The sequence below is a fragment of the Ascidia mentula genome, chromosome 1, assembly GCF_947561715.1.
Source record: "Ascidia mentula chromosome 1, kaAscMent1.1, whole genome shotgun sequence".
Lineage (NCBI taxonomy): Eukaryota > Metazoa > Chordata > Ascidiacea > Phlebobranchia > Ascidiidae > Ascidia > Ascidia mentula.
This window is the reverse complement of record NC_138566.1, coordinates 22,191,392-22,204,778: the sequence shown is the minus strand read 5'-3', so window position 1 is coordinate 22,204,778 and position 13,387 is coordinate 22,191,392. Positions and strand designations below refer to the sequence as shown.

Below are 13,387 nucleotides of genomic sequence, written 5' to 3'. Positions count from 1 at the left end.
TCTTGTCGGGGGCCTGTTATCGATTTTTGCTCGATTTGCCCCATGCTTATTATACTGCGCTCTGTGCTAGGCGAACTCTGGCTGTCCCCGGCAGCTTATAATTGGCGAATTAGGCTCGCAGTTATTTCAACCAATTTTTACAAATAAAATAAAAAGGAAGTCCCGGCAATGTAGAAGTTTTTGTCTGGCTATTTAATTTGCAAGACCGACACTTGTCATCCAGCTGCACTGATGAGACCTCAAAGGTCGCAACAGTGATCCTGTCTGCAAAAACGTATTGGATCAGTTGCTGTTAAAAATGATTGGTTGCATTTTGTTTTGCAAAGCGTCGAGCAGATCAAATGAACGTTTAGTTGTAAATTCAGTCAACAGAACGCATCTGAAAGAATGCAGCACGGTTCCATTCAACTTGCAAACTATGAAGTAACGTGGCGCAAATTCCCCATGCAACTTTCCAATTGCCAAACATTTTTTCTAATCTCACTGTTAACCGAACGCTTACTGTTTACCTGCTGTCTTCCTGCATCGCAATCAACAGAATCAACAAGAATCCGGTTAAGATTGATCATTGGCGGCTACAAGCTTCATGCCAGCAGCAGAGTAAGCTGCCACTGGCCTGGAATAATTTATAAGCTTCGCTGCGAAAAGTATTTTTGTTATGCCCGAGCGACTTGTCCCTGCCCCACGCTTACAGCAGGTTTTTATCGGTTTTCACACCACGGGTTTTTTATAAAAAGCCCAAGCAAACGAACAAAGGGCCTAACACTTAATGTAGGCTATTATCTCGCATCATGAAATATGAAAGATCGTTCAAAGAAACGATATAATTACTAAGTAATATAAATTTCCTTACCACCTGCTGTTTACATCATAGTTATCTCTTCAATTTCTTATTCATAGATACTATGCGTGCCTCTGGAGACATTAGAAGAGAACAACAAATGTTTCCAGTCTGTTTAAACGATACTCTATCTGTTTGAAGCGCCTTTCACAAATATTGTGCGAAAATTGTTATTCAATACTTGTGCAGAGCCAATGCCAATTACTCTCTACTGTACATTGTCGTTGTTCTTTGGAGAATGTGTATCCTGGCACGCAGCTTCGCCATGCAATATTAATAGCTGTGTGGATATTAGCGCTTGCCATGCACAAAAGCGTGTCACGACGTCACCGCAACCAAAAAAATCAATTGATCCCAGTGTACACCTGGAACAGATGCACCATTCTGACAAAATCTCCATTTTTTTAATAATGTTTATGGCATATCCTGGGGACAATTCGTATAAATAAGGACGTGGCAACACTGTTCTACGCCGCGTATATGCAGCATGTTTTACAAATGTCTAAAACTTGTGACTCATTCGACGCTATTTTGACGAGCAGTTTGGGATGGAAAAAAAGCAATGCGGGATGGAAAACGTTAAGGAGATGGAAAACGTTGAACCGACCCTACTTCAATGGTTGAAACAATCACTTAAATGCGCAAAAACCCAAAGATGTGTAGAATTCCCTACAGATGTTTGATATTGTAAGTCTCTTTATCAAGTTTGATATTGCAACCCGTCTCTCGGTCTGGATTTCCACCTTTTTTTAAAGTACAAGGAAATTTAAAGTGTTAATTAACGTAAGTAATTTGAGGCAAGCATGCTTAATTGTTTTGCGTTTCACGGGGTTGGTGTTAAAACTTACCAAACGCACAAATTGTTTTTTGGCCCCACCAAAATTTCTGGCTTCACTCCTGCCACGAATTCTGCACCGGTGAAGCGCCAATTCACCACAACAAACTCTGCACCAATTTCCTACAACAACGGTGGCTGTTGTAGTGAATTGTAATGTATTTTATCGCTGTTAATTGTTTAACCAACATTCATTCATTAACGCACGTCACATTTAATTTTACTCGTCACGATACTCGTGCGATTTAAATATGTTATGTGTGTGATCTGCAGAATAAGCTGTTTTTAAAACAAATCAGTCCTTGACGGAACATATAGGAATAATTTACCAAAACACTTTGCGTGTTTTCGGATTGTACAGTCCCAAAGTGAAATTCTTCCGTGTGTACAAATCCTTGGAAAATTGCTTAGTCATTGTAGTAAGTTTTGCTCGTAAAATTAAAGACAATCTGCAGTGATTGGGTTTGTGAGAAACAGCTAAGCTGAAACGCTTTGTCATCATTACAAAGGCGTATTACTATCGATGTCATTGGGCGAGCATACTAAAGGTGCAATTCAAACTTATATTTGCATTAGCGTGACAATGCCTATATGTTCCGGATGGGCGGATGGGAGCAACCATTCACGAAAGCACTGGTACTTAATTTTGTCAACAGAGCGAAACGCCGTATTACAGATTGAGATGGTTTCTGTAGTACTGGGTGAAAATGTGCCTTACTGCTGTGCAAAACACACTGGGTATAGCCGGGAAGGCACAGATGTAGCATTAAAATAGTTTTACTTTAGCCTAAATTAAAAGAAACTCATTAACCACTGAGTTTTATTGTGCGGCAATAATAGAATATAAGAGCTTAGTTTCATTTTGTCAGCATTCCCTGCACTGAATAAAGGTGACTGTGACATTCAAAACACAATGGTAGATTCTGGTTAAATATTCATGGCATTAAAAAGTGTTTGGCATGTTACTTGTGATTGTTGTGAATAGGTAGAAGAGAAGTAAAAAATAAGTTTCAAATTGATTGGAAGTGTAACTACTTTGTTCAATTTCATGATAAAGATTGACAGTTGTTGGAAAAATTGCCAAACTTTATTTTGTGTGGTTTAATTCAAAAAAATATTGGTTAAACTTAAACTGCAGTTCTATTTTGTGTTCATTAGATTATTTGTTGTCGTAGGCCCATTTTAGTAGTATTATTTAGCTGATGTTGAGTGGGGCGACAGCATGGTTTACTATGCATGAATATTTAGTTTTTGTAGTAACCATTTATCAAAAATATTAATCAAATCTATTGCATTCCAGCTGGCAAGGTGATGTGTGCAATTATTTTCCTACAACCATGCAGCAAAACATATTGATTTGTACAGAATGTATTCATGGGAATACGTTATGAATAATTATCAATCCGCTGTACATTATGACGAACAATTACAATATTAATAATTAGTCATAACTTGGAGCCATAGTCCAAACTACATTTTTTTAATAAACATTAAAACAACACCCACCCAAACATTATGGGGTAACATGGACCTAATTAAACAAAATAATGAAACTCTTTATTTACGACTGTGTAAATCTTTTGTACATTTTTATCGTTTTCAAAAATGCTTTCAGAAAGCTTTAATCTGATCAATGCATGGCATGTTGTTGCTCATATGTTCTCAGGAAGCCAGTTTATCGCAATTACTTATGCTGTTGCAAATATGATCACTTCCTTCTGTTGGATGGTGCAGTGATGGAGTTTTTATTCCTGTTAATCAGGCCTGAGCATACAGAAGCTGAACAACAGTATTGTAAAGCAGCAGGCAGTGCTTACGTTAATTGTGGTGTGGCTTAATTTATTTTGTTTACCAAACCATCTTTTGTATTGAAGATTAAGTTGTATTGAAGTTGTTAACAACTGTCTAGGAAACTTTCGTTTCAGGTTAAAATCTTTCAGTCTTCTTTAATTAGACATATACATTTCGCTTCGTTAAAAGCATCATCAGTGTCTATAAAAGCAAATTAAGAATTAGGTTCAAATAAAGTAAAGGCTCTCCACTACCTCACAACACGCCCTTTACACAACTAAAAACCTGCCACATGCAAGCCTTGAGAAACCACGGATAAGATAAGGACACAGGAAAAAAATAAAATAAAAACACTTTGTTAAGAGTAGAGATTAGATTACAGACTGTGAAATATTCAAATGTTGTCTTTCCATAAAACTCATGAAACTGCATGCGAAGAATTGCATGTGTATTTACAATAGTATGAACACTTTATTTTGTATCAAGGTTTTATAATCACAACAAACTAATTTGAAATCCAAACTTTCCATTTATTGTCACAGGTGTTTAAGTGTTAGCTCACCAGTTTTTGAACAACGTGAATTTGCCTTAAATATGTCTTATGCCGATTTACAAGATGCCAAAGACCAGCCAAAGTTCGATCCAATGGCGCGGTTACGTCGCGCCCTCAGCGTCCAGTGGGAAGCTCAAAGCGACGTTTTCGTGATTCTTGGAGCTTCGGTAAGCTAAGAGCTAAAATCAAGAATCAAACATTATGAACATTGGCATTGTGCCTTATGTCGTCACACTCAAACAGTCCTTAGTCATTGTTTACACTTTAGATTTCGAGCACTTGCACTGGCGTTTAGTAAACATGAGGATAATGACGCAGCAGCTTGGGATGTGACTGCTAGGATATGTTACGTAATATGCCTTTGACACAGTGTAGCGAGAGGGTAGAATATAAAAAGTGCTGTCTGTTGTCGAAGCTGGCACTTTAGTTGCGCCGGCAGAAGATGTTGATCATTTGTCATGCGCCCGAAATGCCACAGGAATGACGCAACTGGGACCAGTGCTGCATACGACGCTGCGCCAACAGCCGAAACTCGACAGCCTTTCTTAATGATAAAACCGATTGTTTTCACTTAAACTTTACCACAAAAATTGCTCTGTTCCAAGATTGTTTCTTTTGTGAAATAACGTTGTGATTGGTAATACTTTAAAAAATAAAGTAACAGTTATGTTGGATAAGTGAAGTATGGTGTAAAAAAGTCAATAGTACAATGATGGTTGTTAGTGTGACATGAGAAATAATTTTTTTTTTTAAAAACAACAGTACACCGGCCACCTTTTCTTTTACTTTGAAGTTTGCGCCAACATTCCCATTGGGATTCTAACAGTTAACAATAACAACCTCTCTGGCGCGGTTTGGAAACTCTTTATTGCGCGCTCCTCCTGTGGATCACGTGATCTCATTTGGAGTCAAATACCGCGTGTTTTTTCTCTCGCTTGCATTCAGTCAGTCTGGCTTCTGTCGCTGTGTGGTTTGTTACTTGGGGCTTCTAGATTGAGTCATGACTAAATTAATTGTTAAAGCTTTTTATAAATGTTCGGATGCCGTAGTAATTACTTTGGGTTATTAGGAAGGAAATGGCTTTAATGTCATCATGCTTGATTAAGTCAAAGCACCTTTGTTTCATTTGATATCAGTTTTTAGTTAGATATGTGCTTTGGTAGACTATTAAACTGTATGCTGATATTAGGTTTTCAGTCATTCGGTAAAATCTTAACATGTGGTAAAAAGCATAACGACAATGCAGAATGTAGACGAACTGGTTTTGAAATAGTTTCTAATTTATTTAACAGCCACTATAAGATTAAGTTTAGCGTTTTCGAAAAACAAATTTCTCACTGCTGTTCGACATTCTTTCCATCGACCTTGCATTTGTTTGTCACGCAACGCAAGTTTTCAGTGTGCGACCAACCGTTAAAACTGGCGAAATGGGCATTGGGCGCCAAGAAGAGATTGGTTCCTGCCTATCTTGCAAGAACATCGTTTTGACTGAGCATTTGTCAGCTTGCAAAGCATGTCTAAATAACAACAACAACGGAAACGTTTCTGAAAGTGGTGTGTCGGATGTAATTGTGTTGCTGGGTGCCTCGGTACGACAGTTTTCTGCATATTGTAAATTGTCTGTTATTATAGGTAGAATTTAGTTTCACGAAGTTTATGAGAAAAAATGTCACCACGTACGTATCTGCATCTGCGTACATTCCTTGCTTCCTAATGTTGTTTCAATAATGTAGGCAACCTTTAAACATGTAATTGTAAACCCTTTATGTACGATTATGTGCATTGTACAACACAGTACGCATCCGCCAAGGCTCAATAATTCATTGCCGCGGGGGTATGTCAACCCTCAGGCTCATGTTTATTTGACGTTGTTGTTGCTTCGTCCTGTACAGTTATAACGTCCTCGTTCTGAAACAGGCACAACCTCGCGACTACTTTCATAACAGCGCCTTAAATTTCCCTTTCGAAACGCGAAGGTAGGTAATCGACACCACACCCATAGGACACAAAACAATGGCTGCTTAGTGTTAACTCTCATCGTGAGTGGGCAATTTCCTATGTAGGATTTATCATACTCCCGCCCTACAGATATTTGTTAGAAATATATTTATTTGATAACAAACGTAATATTCTCTTACGCGTTTTTACAATTTCCTTTTCCACTTTCAGGGCGACCTCGCGAAGAAGAAGATTATCCCAACGCTGTGGTAAGTGGAATATATGTAAAAAGGGCGGAAGCTTCAATTTTTTCAATTTGCCCCGCGTAAGCCAGACCGAATCCACATATTTTCCGTCCGCTTGTTTGCTAATAACACCCGTCTGTAGTATTTTTCCCTCCACGTCTCGATCACGCCTTCAACCGACAGCACTTACCACGTGCTTGAGGGGGTTCCACGAGGCGGGCGCGTGCTGCTGATGATTGTGCATTTTTCGTGTTTTGTGGTCGCGCTGCAACTGATAGCGACCTCGGGTTAACGCTAAAACGAATAATCAAAGGTCGCAGACTTGGACGTTGGAATTTCGGCGATGCATAACCGAAAAACTTTACTCCTTCAATTTTCTTTCTTCTAATTTTCGTTTATTTTGTGTAAAATCTGTGTAAGTTACATTACCATAATACCCGTACCAAGCTTTAAATTAATTAAATGGACAATTATTATCTCACAAATACTGCAATACAAACTATAGAAGTTGGAAACAGAGACTGACCCGGCGCGCTACTTAATTTTTACTGTAACCACATACACCTGTAATTACTCAACACATTTTGCCTTATTATCTACGTTAAAAAATGCGTGCTCAATTATAGGCCGAGGCATTCCGCAAACCTCTGTTTATGATTAGTAAACTGCTGTGTGTTTTTTGCAGGTGGTTATTTAGAGACGACCTTCTCCCCAATAACATTCGATTCGTCGGTTACGCAAGGTCCAAGATGACGGTGCAAAATATCCGCGAGAAGGCTGAACCATTCATGAAGGTAGTTTACCGTCTCGTATATTTGTGTAACGCATCTGTTGGGTTTGTTGGACAAACACACAAGCTCGCCGAATTTTGCATTTCACCTAATAGTCGACGTTTAGCGGTAAAACGTCATACACCAGTGGTCTTTAACCGTTATTACTAAATCGTCCCTTTTTCAAAGTTTTGCTCTAAAATTGCCTGCCTCACATTTGCTGACAACCTGGTTCAATGTATGTTGTAAATTGCCAGATAGCAAATTTTCTTACTTATAATACGTGAATTAATTGTGAACAAATGTTGCCCAATATGTACAACACAATTTACAGAAAAACCAGGGTGAAAGGGGGTTTCTGTGAAGCTAAAAATTCACCATTTCGACCTGCTATGGCCGTGTACCCGACTATGCCACAAGCGATTAAATTGATTAATTATGAATGGCACGGAACTTCTGTTTTGTTTGCGTTGGAAGCAATTTATTTCAGAATATAACGAACGACAAGTTCTTGTGCAAGCCAAAAAACTATACAGCGGCACATGAGAGATGTACAGCACACTTTCCATGTAGTTTAATCGTGTATAAAAAAAATGTGATAGCAATGACATAAGCCCACAGTGCTTGACTATCTGAGGTGTTCAAAGATCGTGGCTCTGCACACAACAGTCTTTTTTAATATATATAAACTTGCGTTTGCTCAAAACAGAAAATGATTTTGAGAAAAATATGGAGCAAAAAAATTCAGATCGCGCATTAAATTAAACTGCATTCGTTGTTGCATTGAAATTATTCGTTTCTGAGAATCAAAAAGAGATTACGTTCAATGGAACTTGGTGGTACGCGGCGAGGTTGTGTTACCTATAAGTAGAACGTGACTACAGTGGAAAAAACACTGGTTTACTTCTATACGACTACACAGCAAACAGTAAATTAAATCGACAAACATCATTCAAGTTGTAATTTATTCGTTATGGCCATAGTGTTTCCACCTTGTTTTCTCCGTAAGGCACCTAGTTTGGTTCCCAACGAATGGCGGTGATTGTACAGTCACTACAAAGTGGAAGTCTTTGCTTGGCCGTTTGGTCAGCAAAGTCATCTGATAGTCACGCCAGCTGCACTGATGAGACCTTTAAGGTCGAAACAGTGGCCATCTGTCTGTAGCTCACAGAAATTATTCGTTATATTCTATCAGCCTCCTTCATTCAACGCAATTTGTTTACAATTACAGCTAAAAGAAACAGAGAAGGCCAAAGCGGACGAATTTTTCGCCAGCATGTCGTACGTGGCCGGTTCTTACACCGAAAAGTCGGCCTTCTCCCAACTTGACAAAGCAATCAAGTCTCTACCGAACTCGTGTGCAACCAACCGTGTCTTCTACCTGGCTTTGCCTCCTACCGTTTTTGCTGACGTCACGAAAAACATCCATGACACTTGCATGTCTTCCAGGTAAAACTTGCTGACTGCTTTGGTGCTGTTTGCACAAAATATGTTTTGGGTATGTCTGCAGTTGTTTGATAAAAAGTTAATTGTCTACTGCTTATCAAAATCTCACAATAGATGACAATAGAGCCGAGTTACACAACAAGTTTACCGAAACGAATTTTGCTTTAGTTTTATTAGAAGTTGATATTACCGTAATACAGGGTTCGAATTAGCGGTAAAAAAACGTTACAACCTAAATTCCAATACTTAAATTTTGCTTAGTACGCAATTGCGCACTACGCTTAAAACCTGCTGTTATAAACTCGTTGACTCAATATTTGTTTCGTAATACATCGCCATCGTTTTATGGACTTCCGTAAAGTATTTATTGTGCATTAGAGGTTCGACAAAATATGAGGATTGAAAGAAAATAGTCGCTGACATTGCGATAAAAAGTTAACAACGTTGATTGCATCCGCGCTTGTTGCGTGTACGATTGAATAGATAAAGAAGGATACGGCTCCTTATCAACTGCTTCATGTTGCGTCGCAATAATTTCAAAAACGGGTCGCAACAACTCCAAAAACGTTTCGCAATTTGCGGTTTGGTAAAAACTTATTACAAAAAGTTGCTGGAAGTGTGTTCGTAACTGTTTAGCTTGAAGTATTGCACTTTTTCTTGATCAAATTTCGCGTTGCAAAACTAGCGCCCTTACTGGATTGTGTTTTTTTTTATCAAATTTACCCGTTTTGTTTTTCAGCGGTTGGAATCGAGTTATCGTCGAAAAACCATTCGGGCGAGATTTCGATTCCAGTGCAAAACTTTCCAACCACCTGGCTGGTTTGTTCAAGGAAGATCAACTTTATCGTATCGATCATTACCTCGGCAAGGAAATGGTGCAGAACCTACTGGTCCTCCGGTACGATCACGTGATACATACTTCTGTGCAACGAAACATGCCACCGGCCTTTTTGTTAGTCATTTTTAACTGAAACCAAAATGCAAAAAAGTAACTACTGGAATCAGCCTTTGCTGCTGGGTGCGGACCGACGGATTAGTCCTTTATTTAGTCCAGATATAAAAACAAAACTCAAAACGAGGTGTTCTAAGAGGAGTAAAAGAATTCCACTGGCGCTGCTTGTCTGTCACTCTTCATCGATATTTTTGGATACTTTCTTAACCAACGTTTTGTTTGTGTTAAAATCAATAAAATCTGCAGAATTTTTCTGTGTTTTTTTTCTTTATTTCTGTGTTTTCTTTGTATTGGTTAAAAAAAGACCACAAATATTGATTCGGTTCGATCTTTTCTACGCTGACAAAATCCTTCCGTTGTTTTGCTTGACAAGTTTATTCATTTCCGCAGATTCGCCAATCGATTGTTCGGACCTCTGTGGGATCGGAACAATATCGCGAGCGTGATGATTACTTTTAAGGAACCTTTCGGAACAAAGGGCAGGGGAGGTTACTTCGATCAATTTGGCATCATCAGGTGTGAATTGAATGCTAAAAAAATGTTTTCTTTGACATTGGCAGGTGCAGTAACAAGGGTCCTAATTTCGGTCGTTTTCAACGATTTTAATTAACCACAATGCCTGTACACACACAGCTGCACTCAAACATAATACCACCTACAGCCAATTTAAGAATTTGTTAAAATGTGTCGCGAATATATTGGGCATACAACTAGATAAAATAGGGCAAATCACTTGTGATAAAATATAGACTATATAAAAATATATTAAAAAAATATAGAAATATAGAAGGGGAAACTCCTTGGTAGATCTTAAGTTTGACGTAATTTTTCAGGGACGTCATGCAGAACCATTTGTTTCAAGTATTGTCGCTTACAGCAATGGAAAAACCGGTCAGCAACAGCGCCGACGACATTCGGGACGAAAAGGTCGTGATTTTTAATCAGTTAATAACAAATCGTTGTAATAAAATGTCAAAAGCAATTGCATTCAAGCTGTGATGTAAAATTCACGACGGTGGTCGCCACTGTATGATTACAGTGTAATAACATATAATTTTTCTTACTACTGGTAAAAGTGCATGCTTTTCGGAAACGTGTAGAATTGGTCAAAGTGCTCTTAATAAAGTTGCTTTTGTACATTTTTCTTGTTATGTTCTTTTCTGTGCACTTCCTTCTCCGCGAAATACGCCCACTTTCACATAAAAAATCATGAAAAATCAAATTCATTGAATTTTGCGACAGGTTAAAGCACTGAAAAGCATCAAGCCACTGACGCTGGACGACATGGTGTTGGGACAATACGTCGGAGACCCCGAAGGGGAAGGCGAGGCCAAAGACGGTTACCTTGACGACCCAACTGTACCCAAGGGATCAGTCACCCCCACATTTGCACTTGCCCGATTCAATATTTGCAACGAGAGATGGGATGGTGTCCCTTTTCTTCTAAAGTGTGGCAAAGGTGGGTTCTTATTGCAACAACGCGCCTTCGTCAAAAACCACCCACTAGAGCAGGGGTTATTAACCTATGGCTTTTTAAAGAATGTTTTAGGGGTTCGTGATCCAGAAAAGGTTAAGAAATACTGCACTAGAGGGAGACAGAATGTCGTTGTATGTTTATTCAAAATTGGAATTAAAAAAATAGGGTGTTCGATCGGCAACGTCGGTCATGGCTCCCTACCCATATACCAAGAAGAAAACCTAATCGGAAAAAAACTAATGGGTTTAAATCTCGATTCGCTTAAAATTCAACAATCTGTTCTCTCGTCTGAGAATGTGATAAAAAATTTGTTAGTAATTTTTTTTCACTGATATATTCGTATATGTCCTCCATGCAGAATAACAGATGATAACATGTTCTGTGTTCGGAAAGTTGAACAAACGTGCGTGTGATTTTGCTGTTCTGGCAATTTATAATTTTAGGCAGATTTTAAAAATTTCAAAATTTGAACGCTTTTACTCCCAGCACTCAATGAACGCAAGGCGGAAGTCCGGGTGCAATTCCGTGACGTTCCTGGCGATATTTTCACACCGGGTATGGTGAAGCGGAACGAACTAGTCATGCGTGTCCAGCCGAACGAGGCGGTCTACTGCAAAATGATGACGAAGACGCCAGGCATGAACGTAGAACCGATCGAAAGTGAAATGGATCTGAGTTACAATATGCGATATAAGGTTAAGACCACAGTTATATATAAAAACTGAGATTTCTACCGCAAAGGCTCTGCTCCTGAGCCCCAGGAACATTTTTTTGGGGGGTCCGAATTTCTGCATATAATTTTGTTAATAAGAGTTGTTTTTGCTGTAACGCTCAGTAATTAATTTCATGCAATACTGCCTTAGCCCCGACAACTCTTCATTTTTCAAGTGACTTATGACCCAAAATGCATCGTTTGAGCAGAAAAGTCATACAAATTTGATATTTTGACATTTTAAGTGGCATTCTGACGTACGTTCAATAACTACTTATTCACTTTACTCTATGACGACGGATATCTCCAATACTAAAGCATATTGAGTGTCTTTTGTGCAAACGTTTGCACCAGTCAAACGTTTTTTTTTCTATTTCAGGATGTGAAAATGCCGGACGCTTACGAGCGCCTCATACTGGACGTTTTCACTGGCTCGCAACTCAACTTCGTACGAAGGTTCGTTGCACATATGATTTCTATGTGATGCTTTAATAAATACGATTTCTATTGTGCCCCGCAGTGACGAGCTGTCGGAGGCGTGGAGAATATTCACTCCCGTGCTTCACCAGATCGAGAACGAAAAAATCAAACCCATTCCTTACAAGTTCGGAACGTGAGTTTACCCATAAAGCGTAACGAAAAATATTTTTTTTGTTGGGGGATACCCCGCTTGCGAAACTTTTTGTTTCTCTAATTTAAAATCCTGTTCCGGTCAAATGCTAAATGTAATTTGGAATGTATGTAAAACGTCTTTCCGTTAATTTTTGTATTTCGTAAGTTGCACGAAAACACGAAATAAGTTACACACTTTTATTCTTTTTCGTGAAACCAGGCGCGGACCAGAGGAAGCCGACGAATTTGTGAAGAAAGCCGGGTTTCTCTACTCATCCACCTACAAATGGGTGAACCCCAACCTGTAATGGACGTTAGCTACTTCTTATTACACCTCTGCACCAAGCCTGCATTTACCCTCAACCGAAACTGCGATGAATTAAATATCTTTGATGCCTGCCTTTATTACGCGGGGCGCAAAATATGCAGTTAACTGAAGACGGTGCTGTAAGTGGCAACGTTGAATGTTTGTGCCCATGTGTGGAAAACACCACACTTTTTTCGCAAGAGAAACGCATTTTCTTTATGTTGCTGCATTTGCATTTATCGAGACTATGTACATTTGTTTTCTAGCTTAGTGGAAAGGATCAAATGTCTGATGTACAGTAGTCACAATGTTGGCGGATGCAATCTGTGTGCAGGATGTCAATATTATATACATCCACTTCTTCATGACACTTAAAACATGTGGTACCACGTCCTGCTGAAAGCACAATGTGAAAAGTGATTAATTTTTGTTGCAAAAAAAAGTATACGGCACGTCGTTGCCTGTTTGCATTTCCACATCCAAAATCTTACCCCGCTGTTGGTATTGGAAGTAGACCTGCGAAATATATCTTATTTGTATTCTTTTCGTATAACTTGTTACCTTCGTTAGGAGCGCGGTACAAACCGTGCTGAATGGAAACCGTTTGCACTTCTGTACAGTCGCCGTGTTGCAAGTTTCGCTGATATATTATCCAATAAAATTATATCTCTGGAATTGTTGAATTACGGTCCAAGGTGTTATATCCCATACCAGACTTTTGACAACAAGATAGACCTATTATATGCGCAAAAGAGCCGTAATAGTCAATGAGAGCTGCAGACAGGTGTACACACTGTTTCGACCTGAAAGGTCTCATCAGTGCAGCTAGACCTAATTCACTTGTTTTAAGTAAAAGGCCGGAAATTTAACATTCATTAAAGTTTGAAATACCGTTTTTGAAAAAAAGC

At 38.9% G+C, this 13,387-nt stretch overlaps 1 protein-coding gene across 2 annotated transcripts; it reads left to right on the top strand.

The window, feature by feature from the left end:
- Window positions 1-4,013: 4,013 nt before the first annotated feature.
- Window positions 4,014-13,147, top strand: LOC145917714 (glucose-6-phosphate 1-dehydrogenase-like). 2 transcript variants are annotated; one of them, XM_083002984.1, is made up of 12 exons: window positions 4,014-4,187; window positions 6,190-6,227; window positions 6,889-6,997; window positions 8,205-8,422; window positions 9,159-9,317; window positions 9,762-9,887; window positions 10,205-10,298; window positions 10,614-10,830; window positions 11,335-11,543; window positions 11,940-12,016; window positions 12,081-12,173; window positions 12,393-13,147. In XM_083002984.1, the coding sequence occupies exons 1-12, from the start codon at window positions 4,062-4,064 to the stop codon at window positions 12,478-12,480; spliced, it is 1,554 nt and encodes a 517-aa protein (XP_082859110.1). In that variant the 5' UTR covers window positions 4,014-4,061; the 3' UTR covers window positions 12,481-13,147. The 2 variants fall into 2 exon arrangements, with proteins under 2 accessions (XP_082859110.1, XP_082859109.1); XM_083002983.1 differs by lacking the exon at window positions 4,014-4,187 and adding an exon at window positions 5,317-5,609.
- The last annotated feature ends 240 nt before the right edge of the window (window positions 13,148-13,387 follow it).